The 20075-nt window shown below is 42.0% G+C and overlaps 1 protein-coding gene across 1 annotated transcript in view; it reads right to left on the reverse strand.

Moving 5' to 3' along the window:
- LOC139204153 (phosphatidylethanolamine-binding protein 4) overlaps positions 1 to 20075 on the reverse strand; it is a 49001-nt gene that overhangs the window by 3083 nt on the left and 25843 nt on the right. Inside the window, exons 5-6 of the mRNA XM_070834123.1 lie at positions 5197 to 5242; positions 4701 to 4817 (exon numbers count right to left, since the gene is read on the reverse strand). Coding sequence (XP_070690224.1) covers positions 4701 to 4817; positions 5197 to 5242 — 163 coding nt within the window. The remainder of the gene's footprint in view (positions 1 to 4700; positions 4818 to 5196; positions 5243 to 20075) is intronic.

Below are 20075 nucleotides of genomic sequence, written 5' to 3' on the forward strand. Positions count from 1 at the left end.
ATGAGGTCAGGTCAGGCTCTCAGCTCAGCTGGGGAAGATGAATAATAACTGGGAGATGAGCAGATGAGTACCTGAATCTTGCCAGGTGCTTTCGGATTGTCTGCAGAAAGGGCTCCAATAACCAGGTGAGGGCAATGGAGTCAAGTGACCTGTCTATATGATAGGGCATGGCCCCAGTGGCCCCTCTGGCCTGTGCCTCAGTGGGAGATAATGCACCGCCTCTGCAGATCCCCACACTCCCCTGCACGTCCAGAACAAGGTCCCTCACACCTTTGAGGTAGCACTTTAAAGACAGCTCAGGGGTGAGGCAGCTCGGGGACAGCAAACTTTACGCTCAATATTGGGATACAGTTCATGAGTCATATGGCAGATTTGACTCTCATGACAGTCATGCATTAATAGTCAAACCATCTCTTTCCCTTTTCATAGGGAGAACCATCCTTACAGTAGTGCAGTTCCAGGAGAATGTCACACTGAAGATCATTTTATTGTAGACTAACGATCAGACAGAGAGTCAAAACCAGGCGCTGCTTGTAAGGCTTTACACACATAATCCTGTCTAAAGCTGTGCAATCATTGGGCGCAATCCAAAATGAGGGGAATTCACAATATCTGGAGCTATCACGCTGGCTGGTACCCTTCAAATGCCTAGACTTACAAGTGACCTTAAAATAGGCTGGTGTCTGTTTGTAGTGCAGAGACGTGTTTCCACCTCTCCCATCTGCCTGCTCATGGAAAGGACAGATAGTGTGGGACCTGAGGGCGATGTTAAAGTCTTCCTGCCACCCCTTTTGTTTCCACCTTGCTTCTCTGTCTGGGTATGGCAGGAAGATCAGGACTGCTGTGAGGTGACACAGAACTGCTACATTTAGTGGTGTGGGCGGTGTCCCTGTTAAACCTCTTATAGTCTCTCAAAAATACTCGAAACCAAGTGATCCTGTTCATCGCAGTCGAGCAAGAGGAGCCATATCGGTGTAAGAGCTTTACTGAGCTTTATCATACAGCCTTCATAGTCACAATAATGCACTCCTAATATCATGAAGATGGAAGTTCTTTGTGGATGTTAGATGGCCGGGGATCAGACGTGTCTCCTTCAGCAGGGCAGACGACTGCTGCGGAGGGACCTGGGCCGAGGAACACTGTCACGCTGTTCGACTGCCGATCTCGGCTCTCAGCCTGCTGTCAATATAGTAGCCTATTGATTGTCACCAAATGCCGTGTCTTTGCCGGGGACATATTCAATCTCGAAGGGACGCGTCATGTGTTAGATACAGTTTGTTTTTGTATTGTATTCTTCTTCTGTCGCATTACAAGAAAGTTATGTTTTAAAAATTGTGAGAAAACAGTGAAAATGCTTATCACAGTTTCCCACGATGCAAGGTGACGGCATTAAATTCCATATTTGTGTGCGTGTATTGTATTGTCCAACAGGCCAAAACTAAAAGATATTCAGTTTATTATCACATATAATAAAAAAGCAGCAAATCTAGCTTCCCAAACGATTTGAGAAACTGGAAACAGGACATGATGTAAATGATTAATCGGTTATTCTCCGGTGGCTAAATGATTGTTTAAGATCTATTTTGCTTATTAATTCTAACAATACTATGAAACTATTTAAGGGTGAGGGGAGGAAAAATCTAGATTTTTTTTACCCTGAACCTGACAAGCATCTGTTAAAAAACAACAAAACAAAAAAAACCAACAAATCCAGCCAAAATTCAAAACGTTAAAGTGTTCCTTTAAGGCAGCCGACTCCTGGCTGAAACTCAGGCCTGCTGTAGCAACCAAATCCTGGCTCTCTTGACTCCACGCAGCTCTGATTAATGGTAGAGGCTGTGGGTGGGTGGTAGACATGGATCTGCCCATTACCACACTGCAACATTGCAAATGGCTTCAATTACTGTGGAGTGTGCTGAGCTGGCAGTAGGGGCTCTAGGAGGCAAGATGAGCAACGTGCACCATCCAGCAGCTAACTCCACTGTGATCCATTCATTCACACAACATGATCATCACGTACATCCTCCCCCTTGTAATTTACCACGAAAAAATGGAGGAAAAAAAAAAAGACAAACTGATCAATTTTTAACGTCCAACTTTTAATTGAATTTTCAGCAAAATAATTCTGATATAAATCCATTTTTCTTTTGTGTATGATCAATCTATACTATCTGTTGAGAGGGCAGCCATGAGACAGGGTTCTAGATGTGTGAACAGTGCATGTGCAAACTACCACGCAGGCTGAAACAACACTAGATGGCCTCTCTCAAGGCCTCAGTATTTCCCTCCCCGGCTTTGTAACACTGTTTCCCTTGACAAACTGACTCGGCGGCACTGAACAGTAGCAGGACATATTGAGAGCTTGCCAAGTGGCTAACGAGTATCACGAGGGCCTGTGTGCCCACGCCTGCCCCCCACCCTGGCACAGGGGCAGCCTCCAGTCAGGGACAGCCTTCCTGAGCCAGAGCGAAGGGGATTCCCTACGATCACGCCCCTGTGCCCAGTGCCAAGAGCGCAGCCCCCCTGTAGTTCCTTGTGTAATAAACCAGCTGTCTCCATCAGTTCATTGACCCACATTCATAACCTTAACACAGGAGGCACAGCAGACACCCACGGCTCCTCACAACAGCCCTGCTCCACCTCTCATTGTTTACCCCCTCTACTACTTAAGTGATGGTCAGAGATGAAAAGAAAAAAAGACAACAAATTTGCGATAAAATTGAGTCAATGCCTGCGCTACTGGAAGTGGAAAACGATCATTAGGAGCCTCCCACCCACGACTAAATGCTCTCCCTTCGCAAATCACATCAATTAATGTCATGGGCTATGAAAAATGCTCTCTGTGTCATACCACATGGAGGGAGGACAGACGCTAATAAGTGAACATACTTAACGGAGGAGGTGGGGAGACATGGGATTCCCTCCGTTCCTCTTGTCTGTGCGGGAATACCGTCCTCACCGTGGCCAAGTGGAGGGCAGTAACGATACTGCAGGTGCACCACAGAATTCAGCCAAACCAATAATAATTGTAAAAACTATTATTTTATTTTTTCCATTCATAAACCATGGCTAGGTTTTCATTCTTAATCTGTCACGCAGTCTTTTTCCATTACAAGGGCAGTTATCCTCTCCAGAATTGACCCATCAAATGAAACATCTGATTATCCAAGAGTGAATTTCTTAATTTCATTTCCCCTGAATAGAGAGAACAGTTTGCAGGAGAGAGGAAGTACAACAGCGGGAGTTAAACTCATCCAGTACATTAAGGATGGGTGGATCCACTCAGTTCAATCGCTTCATAATGTGGGGGCAACTACTGTATCGGAGCTGGGAGCAGAAAATTAGTATGCTCCAGTTTATTTTGCACAAAAAATATATTAAAATATTCTAAATAGCAGGCTATTATTCATGATTTTATCTTTCTTCAGCTTAACCAGTTCTGACACACTGAATAACCTAAAAATGTGATGAGAGTTCAGCTCAACCTTCCCAAATGTGAGTTTGAATACGTAAAATACTCCAAAGTACATCTCTTTTGACATTTCTTTTTTCCAGAGGTTTCAACATCAAACAGACCTCAGCCTAATGTGCCTGGATTGTTTGCTGACATAGCTGTCAAAACTTCAAACAGCAGAGACTGGCAGCTTCACTCATTCACGGCCGCAGCGATTGAAGTCTCGAACCGCCCCGATCTCCCCACAAATCACCGGCTGTGACCCGAGTAGAGCAGACAGAGGGACACGCCTACTGTGAGGTACTGTACTGTACATCTGAGCACAGTTGCCCACCTTCAAGAGACTTTTTGGCGGAGGGAGGAAAAGTCAGAAAACCTGAAGTATAGACAAAAGAGTAACTCCACTGTCAGTGAGACCGACATGGTTATCTTTTGTGAGGCAAACTGACAAAATTAGGAAAATATGTACTGTTCATGTGAAGTGGCTGATGAGGATTTCAGGTTTGGCAGAGGTTAACAAGACATGGTCAGGCAGACTTGTGCAGGTGTGCGTGGGAGCCAGCAATACATGTCTTGACCCCGCAGGCATTAACACTGCAGCGGACTTACTCACTAACCTCATTAACATTTCCCTGAAGTTCACGCGCTTGGAGAAAATTATCTTTCTAAAGCAACTCCGAATGCTTCGATTAAATGCTCGTAATTGTTGCGAATTATGCCTAATGATGTTTCAAGACGACAGCTACAAAAACCTGGGCTTAGAGATGGTTAGATGGTGTCTGGCTGGGGTGTCTTGGGACATTATATAATAAATCAAATCACTAATAATAGCAGCTTCAGTAGTGCTACGGATACATTTGTTGAAACCTAATGTGGAATCATTTCACCCTAAATAAAGGATTAAGCCCACTCAAACAAATGATGCAATACCTAAATCAATCTAATGTTGTCAAATGACACAACTTCCTACTGTATGCCAGGAAATAGAATAATTTACTTGCCAGTGCTTACAAAAATACCTGCAGTGTCCTCTAAATGTTTGCAAAAAACTAAAACCTAAAAGCACACAAACTATAATGCGGTAAATTTGAGAGGAAATGTTTGGACCTTGAGTTTTAATCGTTTCTGTTGCTGATTCAACAACTAACTGCTGGCAGTTGTGTTGATCAGTGTTGGCAAATGATAGAGGATTGTGCAGTGGCCAACAGTGTTGTGAACTCAAGGTGCTGACGAGTGGAGTCATTACCACGGGAAGACTTCTCTTGCTCGCTGAGTGACACTGGAGCGTCTGGAGGCTGCTCAAACAACATGAACTGGTAGCGGTGAAAGCCAGACTTCTGTGGCGGGGTTGGAGGAGAATAGTCTGCATGGAAAAACAAAGAATCAGGACCAGCAGAACCGAGGCTGGTGAATGGTATTGCATAGCAATGTACAGTAAGTGGCTATCACAAAAAAATTTAAATCTTTCATATCCAAATGATCTATTCCTCTTTATTTGTTGTGATTTTTTTTTAGATTACAATAAACCAATGGTAGCTGTAGATCCATAAAATTGTGACCCTGAATTCCTGGCATTCTTCAGTCACTCTGGGTTGTGGGTAATAAGCGGGTAACAGTTTTTCTTCGGATAAATCTTTGTACCACAGTATGCTGAGACAAAATTATGTAATTAAAGCAAACCAAGATGTAATGAGAACAGAAACAGGTTACAAAATGGATAGTCGACTGAAAACCATACTTACCAGTGAGGGTCGTCCCCTGTATGCGCCCTTTCTTGAGTGTGTTGCCCTGATAATTCAGACATAGACTCAGTCAGAGAAGCATTTAGGAGATTTATGATGGATAGTTATGTCACTTTTAGGCCAAAACCTCATGATGAAAAATACCAATTTGACAAGAAAGACAGTAAAATGGGACGTTACATTGCTTCCTGAGACACAACATAATGCCACTCTTCCCTTAGTTTTATGCTTCTACAGTCAAGTGGTCTGCACTCGCTCAGTCCTTGAATTAGCAACCACTGTACCAACCAGATGGAGGCTGGAGATGCTATTTATTTCCCAGGCCAATTTTATCTGCCAATTTTGTTATAATCTAACCAACTGAATTTTGACTAAATTAGACATATATTATCATAGCAAGGGTTTTTTTTTTTTTAAACCATAGATCCAATAAACATTGAGACATTGGTGATGATTGCAGAAAGACAAACATTTGTCGCTAGCAATTCAAAAAATTCAACCTTACAGGAAGCTCCAGTACATCAAACCTGTCAAAAAGTCTGTCGGGGGTTAAATATATGAAAGATCTGTTCTATGAATATCTGAGGACAAAAGACAATAGAAAGTTTCCAAGCAAACTAAACCACTGAGAAGATTTCCAGGTAACAATTTCCCATATTATTAATTGTATATTAACTTCCTGTTGCCTAGAAACAGACATCATGTAACCTGATGTGGGGCGTAGATATTATTCATAAGCATCTCCTACTGTATATTTGTCAGATTAAACTCCCTCACCCCCAGGAAGCACACAGTCAGGCACCTCACACTGAAAATTGCACACAGGAATGTTTGTTTAATAGACTTGGCTGCTTACAGCAAGACGGCTGCATCCTTGAGTGGGAGGAAAAGGACTAAATATGTTGTCTGTGAAATGGCCCAAAACCCACTTGAGGTAAGCATGGAAGTCCCCATCACAGGCATCAAATATCTGGTCTCAGCACCTATTTCTGTCCTCTTTTCTCCACACACAGGCTCCCCCCACAGGGTGACATAGGTACTGTGTTACTAGACAGCATGCGAGGACAAAAGACATGTAGGACATCTCTTTTTCTCATCTCCTTTGATCCTTTAGCAGAAGTTTCAGTTTACTGTTTGATGGAACGAAACACAATACCATTTATGCAGCATTATAGAAACATTAAGCTGCGTTTCTCTGGACTCAACAACTCAGAGCATGCAGTGAATGGTGTTATGTAGAGATCATTTTTTAGACATGTTGGGAATAATGCAGACGCATTTTGCACTCAACAGCTATTATCTTTTTTAAAAAGGGCATCAAAACATTATAGCCTCTCTTCCTATTTGAGTATTCTAATAAATCACTGCAGTATTCGTGGTACTGTTTTAGTTTATAGTCTTGATAAGTAAATGGAGAGATTTGGCTTGCTGTTTAGTCATATGTGGAACAGAGGACTCTGGAACTGGACTGTCTTTTAGATGCTGCATAGTGCCAATTAAAATGCCACACTATGTGCTTATGACTATAGAGTTTAATTAACTGTAGCATTTATATTAGACTCTTTCAGTAAAAGAATGCATTGGCAGGAAAGCACGTGTCCTCTATTATGCATAATCTTATCTTATTTATGTGACTGCCGTTTGGGAGGTTTTAACAGTAAGTATTACAGTGCAGAACCCCAGTGTTTACACAGACTGGTAAAATTCAGAAGATTAGTTTCAACTGTGAGTATCTTCATCCACTGATCAGTGTGAAAAAAAGCTTTATTTAGAAACAGCAAGAGTCCTGCAGCCTGCAGGATCCAAACCCATTGCCATAGCAACAGGTAGTCAACATTTGAGCGTGCAATATTTTCCCACATCTTAATGCTCGGTTCTCTCTCGCTCTCCATGGCACCCTCTGCCCTTTTAATTTCATTATAATACATTGAGTAAAAACAACAGCATATGAATGCAATATTGAAATTCAGCCAAACAATAAAAGTGAAGTCAATCACATGGAGAACTCACATAGAATGTCACATATATTAATATTTACGAGATATCAAAACCTTAAAAATCAATCTGTTTTGTGGATGTAGGGGTTCATCTATTCCAGAGCAGAGCTGGTATCACAGTAGCTGTGACAGGGCAGGGCAGCGTCGAGGTCGCTGACTCTTGATGTTCACTGGGGGGTGACGGACTCGCTCACACTAATCTACAGGACATTCTCACATGGTGGGCGGCCTCCCTCAGGGACCCTGCTGTGGGGGCGGGGCACAGAGCGTGAAAAGTTCTGACCACCAAATGATTGACAGCCCCTTGCTGTGTTAATTGTGTTTATTAAGAAAGGTTCAGCTGTCAATGACTCCAATGATTCAAGTGTTACTTGACAGGCTGGAATTCACTGTAGTTTGACCTATTTAATTTCACTCACTGCACCTCAACAACCCCTGTGCAAAATCTGGGAATAATGATTCCATGAATTATGGCTATATTATGTATACAAGGCTCACACAGTGTCTGTCGTATGAACTAACGAGCTGGTGACCATCCACTAACACAGGTTTCTCATTTAAATTAATTCAACTACAGTTTTGCTGCATGGATGATAAATGTTATGGCTGCTTGCCTCACAAAAAGTTTTTCATATTGTAAATCCATTACAGCTTTGTTAGGGGGAATCAAAAGCCACACAGTGCATTGATGAAGTTAATCTTGGATCAAGGATATCCTCAGCTAAAAACAACACTCTGAGCTCTGGGTTAGAAAAGTCAAAAGCATTGAGTACACCCTGGACAGGTCGTCAGTCAATCACAGTGCTGATGCACACAGAGAAAGACAGTGCTCATATTCACACCTACAGGCCAGAGTCACCAATTAAAATAACCTGCATGTCTTTGGACCGTGGGAGGAAGCTGGAGCACCCGCAGAAACATGTAGGTTCGAACCTGCACCACCGTGCCGCTCTGTATAGACAGAGAAAAAACTCTTTTGCAGTACAACACACAGCTATACTGACCCACTGCAAACAGTTTTATTTTTGGTTTATCTGAGCTGGCCTCAAGCTGAGCATAAAAGTTACATTACATAAGGCAGATGTTGGAGTAAACAGTCGCTTGGACTGTTGTATTGTGCAATATACCTTCTAATAATACAAATGTTAATGGAAAAGTATTCTAAGTATTTTCTCACCCAGGCGCTACTTTTCAAATTATATACAACACATGATGTATGATGTCATGATGTATGTACCTCTTTTATATTTATCAAATATTTGTACCAAAGCTTATTTACTTTGCTCTTTGAACTCTAACAGTTACACAAATACATGTATATTCAAATGCTGTACAGGCTCATACTAACAAGGCTACAAATAAAACTCTACAGAGAGAAGCTTAATAGTTTAAAGTACTTACAATCACTTATATACCACACCTTAAGTTACATAATCACCACAAATTACTGTGACTTGATGACATAGATTATAAATACTTCCCTGCCACCAAACCTTGAACCCTGACAATCATCAAACTCATGCATCATCAACAGCGTGGAGGTTTGGCTCTTAAAGAAATACGCCAAAATGCTTTCAGTTGCAAACACAAAACACGCAAAAAGATGTTGAGGATCTGGATTGAGTTAATGTGAGAGTGAGTTATTGAGTCAAACTAAATGTGACCACGCTTTGCATCCTCATGCTAGGGGAATACCCATTCTTGTAGCTGTGATAGTGAATCACACACTGAGCAGTGTGGGAGAGGCAGAAACTGACAGAGAGATAAAAACTGAAAGTGTCAAAATGGCTGTTTACTATTTTACATACTTAACAAAAATTAAGGTTTGTCTATCTTTCAAGAGGAAAGCATTTACTTTTAACGTGAGATAATAAGAACCAGTGAGCAATAAACAGGAGAAATTGTGGCGCCTAAACCCGGGGGAGGTCTGGACTTGGTAGAACGCTTTGTTTCAGTTGTTAGTTCACTCTTAATGTATGAAAAAGTAGATCCAAATGAGACCATTGGAAAAGGGTAAGTGGTAGTGAGTTGTTAATCTAGGAAGAGGTGTCACCAATCAGCTAAATATTCTTTGTATTGTGGTGACACTGATTGAGACGATCCAGTATAGTGAATTGGACACCATCTTTCGGATGGAGGGCCTCAGTTTAAGACTGTGCAGCAGGAAACATGTGCCCTGTGAAAAAGACATCGCCACAAGCTGTTGTATAGCTGACCCTGACCTCTGATCTGCCTGTGGAGGGCAGTCATGGAAAGCAGCATTGTGGATTAAAATATAAAAATTACCATACGAAGAATTTATTACATATATTGACAATTGCTTGCTCCTAAATGCTAAAGAAACAATTTTAGTTAAGATTTCCTCATTTACTGTCAGAGCCAGGTACCCCTTCAGACCCCAGATGTAACTACTGCTAGTCCAGCTGTGGTCTTACGGACGCTTCATCCTGCCTCTCCCTGTTGTTCTTTGTGGCCCAGCTTGCCTTCATGTTTTACTGACTGCATTTCACACTCTGACTCAGACAAAAGCAGAAAGGATCCCGAGCAACCTACACGTTATGAGCAATGAATAATTCTGAAAATCTGGAAAAAGCGATGCTGCAGGACTTTTTTTCTGTGGGTCACGTAATAGCCTGACACTCTAACCACCAATGTTCAGCGCAACAACTCCAGCTCTCTGTTCCAAATGAGGCAAGGCTGATCCAAAGCAACTTATTTATCATAATCCACACAGTGAATCTGAATTAGTTTAGGGTTGATAGCAGTAAAATAATGAAATTCTTGAAAGTCATAGTTGATGGGACATCAACGCACTTCCTGTGGGTCTGAAAGTGGCTGACTAAAACATGTACTACAGGTATCACTGAGGTAAACTTGCTCGGCATTTGAAAGCTTAATATTATATGTGAATTGTTAACTCCTCCAGGTCTTAGAGGAGAAGATGCGCAATGTGTTTGTATAATGTGTCTACATAACTTCCGCTAGGAATCCTCTGACAAGAGCCAATAGGTAGGAGTCCACGAGGAGGTGGTGGGTGGGTGCAGGGGTGCGGTTTCACCAGGAATGCCCACTTGCCCAACAACTCTTCTCCTTTTCTGTGTGGGTGAGTGCTTCCCTTTGTCAGTTACTCATGCACCTCCTTGTATATCCACCGCTTCCCTCCCCCTCCCTTGCACACCCTGTAAACCCACACCTACGACAATCAGCACCCACGTCCTTCTAATGCAGTTCTGAGAGCATCATTCTCCCTTTTACTTGCAGTCAAGCTAACAGACGGGGAGAGAGAGCATGACAGATGGTGTTCACAGCTCTATTTCTGAGGCTGGACTTGTACCGCCACAGCCTCCCCCCCCCGCCCCCCTTTGCCTATTCCACTCAAGCCAAGTGCTTATGACTGCCTCCTCATCTTCGCCTTAGTAATCAGCCCATTCATTTGCAGGGTTATTGTGAATTAAAAGTCTGTGTCTCACAAGGAACCACACCGTTTACAGGTTAAACACTGTTATTTTTTCCAAATTGGAAGAGAGAATCACATGACTGCTAAACGAGGGGATCTTGAGGAAGCTGAAAATATAAGATTTCAGTGTAATCTGCCACTTCTGAATTTAAAGTAACTGGGGGGCAAGTTTCTTTAGTACAAATGAGTGAAAAGAAACCAGTGAGCCCACTTTTCTTTTGACTTTACTAACATGGTATGAAACAATTTACTGACAAAAGCCCTCAACCCCATTAGTCCTCCCCCCGGAGTAGACGTGTACATGGCATACTGAAACTGCAGGACAAAGTTTCTGACCTTAGAGGCAGACATAATTGAGCTAGTTGATGCACTGCCCTGGATTTGATGGCCAGGAATTTGGCCATTACAGCTCTCTTACCCACACCAGGCGCAGGGCACAGACCACTCAGGATCCATTCTTCACCTTGCAGATTACTCCAGGTTGAAAGAACATGGCCCCTATTTTCTCTCTCATGCCACTCCCCCTCCATCAACAAACTAAGGCCCAGGCACAAGCAACTTAAGACATCATTTAGACACTCTGCTCTCCACTTGAAAGTTACACTTTCTCCCTTCCTCTCCCACACTTCCAACTGACCTTTGAGCAGGACCCTGTACTCTCCCAGCTTTGGTCCATCTTTGCCAGGTGGCCAAGATGAAACTCAAAAGAGCTAGTCAGTTACAGAGCCTGTAAATATAGCTCTATAACTGATGCAAAAATAAGCGTGAAGAGACTGAACCAGGTGCTGAAGAATGGCATCAGACCTAAGCTAACAGATGGCTTCACTGTTTCAACTGCACTGCAAACCCAAGCTACAGCGCATTACTCTACTGGAAGGTCTCAGCTGCTCTTCAAACGCTAATGTGTGGCCTACAAAGGTCACAGTCCCCTTCTCAGATGGATAAAGATGGCACCCAAACAGACTTTGGCAAAGCCCAGTGCTGCATGAACTTGGAAGTTATGCCAGGCTTTATTTTATATAGAAGGTAACCTCTATCTCTCAGTCGAGCAGCTGGTAGATGCGTATGACAGTAATAGGATGTGGATGGCACGTTTTTTTTTTTTTTTATTCATGGTTTTCAAAGTACAAGTGGTCATGTAGTTGCTCCCCCTACTCGCTCGCTTAAATCAGTCAACACATAGCATAAGTAATACTGTAGTGGTGAAATTTTCAGACAGATTTTCTCACGTAATTTTTAATCATCAAAATAAGCCACCAAAGGTCCTTTTTTCATGTAAAACTTATAATATTATTCCCAATTAAAACAAACAAAACAAATACTCAATTTTACTAGGGTCTACAGTAACAGCAAATGAGCTTTTGTGGGCCCGATGGGCTTGAGTCTGGGGTGTCTGGTTGGTAGAGCTACCCAATGATGATCAGCTGTGCAGGCTGGATTGGCCTCAGCAGGACAGGGTGAAAGCCAGTGGGGGAGTCACCCTTGATCTGCTTCAGTGCATCAACAAATTAACCCACTTAACAATAGCCTGCTAGACTAATGGCTTTAGTAAAGAAACTCATTTGGCTTCGGTAATGAACTGACTTGGAAACATAAACAGTCCAGTTATTAAGTGAACTCCAGTCATCACTGACATCACCCGACGCACCGTGATGTACCAAACCCACACCATGGGTGGTTGTGCTCATTAGCAGGGAAGCATACTATTACTCAAATCACTGACTTAAGAAACTAGCCACCCAAACTCATTATCACCCTCATCTATTCAGTCTAATTTGCATACATTACCCATTCGCCATAACAAAGTGGCCGTGCTGAGTTGGTCATCTCATCCTCATAGAGCAGATTGGGCCTAACAGGGCAGAGCACAGGCCAAAGTGAGAGCGTTTTAATGAGATAATTTCATCCAACCTGGGCGCTGCTTCCGAGTCCTTACTGCTCTTGTGTGTGCTAGTGAGTATGGGTGCTGATGAGTCTGTACTTAAGTACTGTTGAGGGAAGCCCAGCCTGAGTTCCCAAGGTAACAGTCACTTTGAGTGGGGGCTGGCTGACTCATTTCAAGGGAATCCTGGAACCTGAACAAGGCTGCCCACTCGCCCCACCCCCAGCTTCATCAGCACAACAAGCAAACAAGGCGCTGACATGTCCCCATACAGGGCTTCCTACTGACGGGGGTGGCACTGGAAAATCCCAGCCTTAGCTTGCCTACGAGTAGCATCAGAAGACACACACACACGCACAAACACGAGGCCTCACAGCTCCAGCTCCATGGCTACAGCTGTTTCCGGCGGTAAGACCATGAATCCACGGAGATAGTAAACTGAGGTTATGATGCTCTATGCCTAGAAATACACCCAGGCACGTGCTGGATTTTGATTAATACATGAGAGTATGGGGGAGAGGTAAGGGGGTGGGAGCAGCAGCAGAGGAAGATTAAGCTTATAAAACAGTCAATGGCATTGAATTAAAATAGTTTTTGAAGTGTGAACGGTGACACAAAATAAATGAGTATTGAAACCTTGTGGGCCTGGGCCTGGAGGAGGAGGAGAGAAAGAAGTGAGAGGAAGAGGTGGAGGATGAAGGAGGAGTAGGAGTAGGTGGACAAGAAAACGAACTCTTTGCCCACACAATTAATCTAATTATTAAGAAATTAAAAGAGATCAACAGGCGTGTAATTGACCACTTAATTAGTTCAAGGTCAGTCTATACTTCAGAAGGACAAGGACCACTGTGCTAGATGTGAAGGTTTTGGTGAAATATCCTGCAATTTGCACTGACTAATCAACGAATAAACAGCCACAAGTGTCTCCACACAGATGTGGCACAGTTTTTCAGTGTTATATATATAACTGTTCTATGTACCATTAACAAAACCGTGTAAGGCAACCTACAATTTCAAAACTGAATAATAATTTTAGAAGCAGTAAAATCTGGCCATCAAACAAAAACTGCACATATACAGTCAGTAATCCCTGCCGTTGAGAGTTTCCATTTGATATGCCTCTGTCCGCGGTTATATCTGTTGATAACTCTATGGTTCATTCAGTGTCTTTAGTCATTAACAACTGAGAGCTGGTACAAAGGGATTTAAGAGGCAGCATTACTGTTTTGAATCGCTGGATGTTTAATTCTTCTATTATAATTGAGGTAGGAGCGAGACAGAGGTTATGGTAACTGCTGGAAACCTGTCCCACTTCACAGAAAGGTTAATGAACCTTACAAGTCCTATGGGAGATGGAGTATGCTGTTAATTTGACAAACGTGGGAAATAAATGCTTTTATGCTTTTATTGACGGTGACCAATAGCGGCCTTTGCTGAAATGAAAGGTTTTAGTCTTTTGGGTGCTTTGCTATGAGGCAAAACAATAATGTGGAATGCATTTGTTGGAAGAAACTAAGTACATAATTGTTTGAACAGCAATTTCAGGCCAAAAAGCATCTTCATTATTAATTCCTACTTTTGGGGAACATATACTGTGCAAAATGTACAGTAACCTGATGTTACGAAACATCTGCCTTTATTCTGAATACATTTGTGGGAATGAGGGATTTTAAAAAGCTGTATTTTTAAAATCTACATATTTCCACATTCCATTTTATGCACCATTGGTCTGGGTTTCATTTTAACAGGGCACCGAGGGTATAATACACTGACAGCTGGAGAGGAACATTTGTAACAGTGTCAGCAGCGCTAACCTGAATTAGTCTGTGGGTTAGAGGGAATCATCACAAAAGGTGGCAAAGATACATCTGATCAGGACAGAGGTTTTAGGCACAGGACCAAGCATGTATACATGTGCATGATTAAGAGATTAAATGGATAATCTCCTTCCCATTCAAAGAGCCTGACGGAGGCAGGGATCTGGTTTCACAAAGATAGACTTTCATTAAGGCTTAAAGCGAACCAGCAGTCAGAGTTCAGATAGACGTCCAAGTTCATCACTTATTTCGACAATCCTTCGGAACATATTTTCTGTGCATGGGTAAATTAGGGAATGAACAATTATCCTAGGGAAATCTTACAAATAAGATGGCACTTTGCAACAATACACATACTTTTAAAATTATTTCCAACAACTGTTTTTTGTCAGCAGGTGATGTTAATGGTTACGTGACCCTGAAATCTTCAAAACCAAAATTTGTAATTGGCTTAAAAATGACCCACTTCCTGACCTGCTGACACTGTGGTAGCTGTGGAATGCAACCAATAACATTTACTTAAGAACTGTACTTAAATATAATTTTGAGGATTTTCATACTTCTACACCACCATATTCATTTTTCAGCTATTTTATCAGCTACTTTTCAGAATCTATAACAATATCCCTTTGAAATAACATCCAATACCATATGTAGGAAAGGGGGCAGTCCTGCTGCACAAGTACTTTTACTTTTGATACTTTTGATTGCAAAACTAAGACTGTCCTAACCTTAAAGACCAGTCCAACATATCTTCATGAAACCGGCCCCGGTCTTGCTCTTTATGATACCCCATCTCTTCCGAGCCAACTTGCTCTCTCACTCTTTCTTTCTCCCAGCCACACCATGGGCACTGTTTCCTATGCCTGTGTGCACAATGTTTGCCAGAGGAACGCACAAAAAACTGAGCTCCACAATCCCTCTTAACCTTTAACCTTGGCTTATTGTTACCTGTGAGCAGCACTGTGGCAAACATGTTGTACAAGTACTGTACAGCCCTGCAAGCTGTTTGTGTTCTGCAAGTATGGAGGGCAGGGGAGGAGGGAAGGAAGAGAGGGAGCTATTTAATCCCCCCCAAAGGAACTCCCCTCTCAACCCGTATCGTGAACTCACAGGCAAATCGCGTTGCTGGAAGGCACACCACACACACACTGCTGTCTTTTTAATTTCATCAGCTGAAAGAAATCTATACAGTGCTTTGGAATCCGACTGAGCTGCGGAGAGAAGTGAACTATACAGCACCCTGGAATGTAAACAGGTTTCTCACCAACTGTAGCATAAAAATACCACATTGTAACAAACCTCTTGGCTATGATAATGGTCAATAGTACAGATCAGAGGTCTTAGTAGATTTTATGGTTGTTAGTCCTACAGCATATCAATAAGAACAACTTGAACAAATCCAGAGAACAATTCAGAGGAAATGCAGCAATCGTACACAAATTATTCAAGTGTTACACGGACAAAATATTGGCTTCTACTCAACGCATTGTATTGATGGTGGCTTTTCGCCTGCCATTATGAAAAGCATTATCTCCCGTGAATATTAGGAATGCTGTCATTAAATCCCATGCAGTCAGCTGCTTGTTAAGAACACACATGGGCTGTAAATAATCAGTGAATGGACTCATCTCTGGTACAATTTTTGTATTTGTCAAATACTCACAAATTCTCTTATAAATAGAAACAATTATTATTTGATATTCATAAAACAGAGCAAGCCTCTGTTCTACAATTTCTATCCAATTGTCAACAGATAAGTGTCAAGCCTCCATGCACCAAGCTTTGGTAACAATGGTGGAGACCTCTTAGTACTTTTATAAAATCGTGGTAGATTCTAGCTGCACCGTTTCTAGAAAGCGGTGCACTTTATTTTAGTATACACACAATCTGAGCACTTCTAATTATTTGTTTATTATGCAAGATAGTTTTCTTTGCACTATACTGTAGCTTTTTCTAATTTTATAGTTTAGTATAACTTTTGGAATCCAAACAATCATAATCAGTACGTAGAGTTAGACAGGCCACTATAATATCTGCCAACTTCGCATTCATAGCTGTCACACTTAATTATCATGCCAAAATACAAGAAAATACATTGGCTGCAGGAGGTCTTTTGTGAAGTCTTTGTTTTTGTGTACAATTAACTGGCAAGCATGCTATATACTTAAGTAAGGGCTATTTTAGGTAAGCATAATTGTTAGTGAGTTGTTTTTATCAGCATGCCTCACTCCCCTTCGCCGTACCCTATAAGGAGACACCCCTGAGGGGAAGCATTTTCCACAGCCACGGCCCCAGCAACCCCCCACTAACCTTGACATTTGTTCATTTACCCGCCCCTCTCTCCCCCCTTCTGGTTTCAATGCCCCCCCCCCATCCGTGTCTGTCAAAATTGACCAGTTTACAGGAGAACAGGTAGGCAGACTCCAGCAAGACCTCCACCTGTACCCTGAAACACATGAATTTGCACGCGGGGCCGACTGCCAGAGATCCTGCTTTACTGACTGAAGTGGAGGAGAGGGGGGGTATGACAAAGACGACAGCTTGTGTGGGGGAACATTGTCTGCGGCTGCGACTAGAAATCTTTTCAGGAAAAACAGGATTTTATACACAATGGTCGTGGGTGTGAAGAAAGGGGGCACATATTAAAAGAAGCGCCTTTATGTGAGCAGAGCTACTGGTTTTTAAACTGCATTTGCATGGAGAAGGTCCAATCTGTTCTTTTTTTCTCCTACTAGGCTATAGTGTGACAGACTGGATCAAAGAGGGCTTTCCAGGTTGTCCTTGTTTTCTTGGAGAGTAATCGTGATATATCCAGGACAGTGTGCAAGGTAGGAATTAATGTAGCACATTGACATGCAGTAGGTAAATAAAATAAATGATTAAAAGATGTAATATGAATTTCTCTCTCCTGGACAAAGAGACTTAATTCACACGGTCAATAGGAATTAGATTTTCCAAGAAAACACTATGAATCAACATGTGAAAAGTACAATTTATTTATAATCATTTCGTTGCTGCCCAAGCAGCATTCATGGCTTCTGATAGGAAACCATAGCAGCTCACGTTCTTCATGCAGTGAAACCTCCTCAATCATCTCACCACGGCAACCACAGCAGGGAGGTCAGTTGTTATAGAGATGGCAAGAGGCTTGGTAGGTTATCAGCTACAGTAATGTGTGTGTTTGTGTGTGTTGTATGTGGACGGGGGATGGAGCTGACAACTGAGCGGAGGATTCTTATGTAATTCTCCCTTTAGGTGGCGGAGAACAGTGAGAGCAGCAGCCCACACTGAAGAAGAACCTGTTTGTTAATAAGCTGCAAGTAAGATAAGATCGATAGTATTATTACAGGCGATTTGTATACAAGAGCGGGGTGGGTCTAGATGTAGCAGAGTGGTAGGAATACAGCCACAGTGACATCAAGTGCAGGTACTAAGTGGGCATCTCCAACTAATCACTGGTTCCTATTAGCACAAAACTCTGTATGTGTGTCTGTCTGCACACACATACAGACAACATACAGACAACCTCAGAAAAGGCCAGACTGCAAAAGGTAACAAAAAAGTGAAATTAGAATTAGTATGCTTTTTGTCAAGTTTCAGTTAACATCCATATCTGTCCCAAGATTAGTGTCACCAATGTTATTATCCAAAAAGTGAAATATATTCCCAATCTCCCCTCCTGTGGATGAGTTCTGGCGTAAATAACAGCCAGAAAAGTATTTTTGCAGAACATTATGATGTCACAGTGAAGTAGACCTTTGACCTTTTGGATATACGTCAGCACTTTATCATTTTATCCAAGAAGAAATTTGTGCGCAATTTTGTCTTAACTTGCGTATGAATTCTTGAGTAATGGCAAAAAACGTGAGGTCAGTGACCGTTGATTACCAAAATCGAATCACTTCATCCTTCAGTCCAAGTGGACACAACAAATTCAACTCAAGACGTCCCTGAGATATGGCATTCACGAAAATGCGGACAACCTGAAAACACAATGCGTCTGGCCCCGGCTGTCGCTGGTGTGGAAGTATAAAACATTAGCATCGTAATCTGGCTGAGAGGCTGTGAGGAGAGTCTGATGAGGTTTAGTGAGGGAATGACTTCCAAAAGCTGAACTCCATGAAGAACCACCTCTGACATTTGTCTGGCTGTAGCTGACAGCAGGATGAGCACCGCTCTAAATGTTAAGCACCTCCAGCTGGGCCTCCATGTTAAGGGCTATTGTTGACTTGTACCACAGGGAGGTTTGGATAGTTTTAAAAAAAGATGAATGACCTGCATGTAAACTGGGCAGGGTCAAACTAATTCAAGCTGCAATATGAAGTGTGCAATAAAAAACACTGCTGTTTTCTGACTTCCTGGGAACTTGCTGTCTGTCTAAAAACCGAAAACATTTCTTTAAGTTCTGGCATAACTCTGAATCACGTACAGTAAACAGGTGCTTAGTTTACTTACTTCTCACATATATATTATCGACAACAATCTGTTCGAATTCTTTAAGGCACTTCACACAAGGAACATGTGTTTATGCTGTCAGTTTAAGTTTAAACAAAGGATGACAACAGGTGCACTGAGTGGAGTTTAGATTGGATAAAGTTGCTTCATATGAGCCAGGAGGCACTTCTGTGTAAAAGTTTGCGAAACCATAAACGAGCAAACTGTTAACCTGGGTTATGAGCATGTTTAGCAACTTTGGAGGGAAAAAAAAATCACATTAAAAAGGAAAATTGTTCAATTCCTTTGCGCCCACCCCCTTGTCATAAGATATGGATGTCCCGTAAGGTTATTTGTGTTTGCTGGGAAATGAAGTGCTCAACTGGATTAAAAACATACTGCATATGTTTGGAAATCTGTTTCCCTGGGCGTATGAGTGGAGTGAGCGAGCGTGAAGCAGCAGCTTGCGTCTCCTCCAAGAGAGAGGGCAGACACTCTCATCATTAGCTGGGCTACAATGTGCTCCTCTACCTGCTCCAATCTGCACAGCCAGGCTCCACTCTGACGCCAGACAGATGTTCCCAGCACGAGGTGCAAAGTACCGAGAGGGGAAACGAGAGTGAACAGGAGAGAGGCAGAAGAATGGAAATATTCAGCAGAGTACACAATAAGAGTTTAATTATGAATAATACCAATGGTTCTTTGTTCTCACAATGAAGCTAACTATGGTTCGCCTGGCCTTTTGGGAAATTGTTTTTGGCTTCCATATGGGGGCAGCTGTCTGTCAAAAATAAACGCTTAAATCATAACATGCCACAGTAGGGATAATTACACGATAAAGAACAATGCAATTATGTATGTTTATTTGCAATATTGGATAAGTATTTTTGCTAAAACAAACTTTAAGGCTATTGCAGAGGTTAAAAATGTAATTGCAACACTCATTACCATCACTTGCTACAGCTCAGATAGGAATGAATGAAATGAATTTTTGCAAAACTCAACTTATTGAACCGTAACTTAACAAAATAAAGACATATACTCTAATCACCCTGTGTGTATGAATAAATGTTTCTGTGTTGTTCTGTGACTTAAGGACTGTTGTACTGGCTACACGTTTTAAGGTTAAGCTTGGTGTTATATTTATCTTTGTATTACTGGTATTATAAAACAAGTACTGTTTGCACAAACACAACCTGATATGCAGTAGCTTATTTCTCTTTGAAAAATAAAATATGAAATGCTTCTGAAAGATCCATATCATTACATTGGTTGACACACAGTATTTC

Source organism: Pempheris klunzingeri, chromosome 7, assembly GCF_042242105.1.
Source record: "Pempheris klunzingeri isolate RE-2024b chromosome 7, fPemKlu1.hap1, whole genome shotgun sequence".
NCBI classification, from domain to species: domain Eukaryota; kingdom Metazoa; phylum Chordata; class Actinopteri; order Acropomatiformes; family Pempheridae; genus Pempheris; species Pempheris klunzingeri.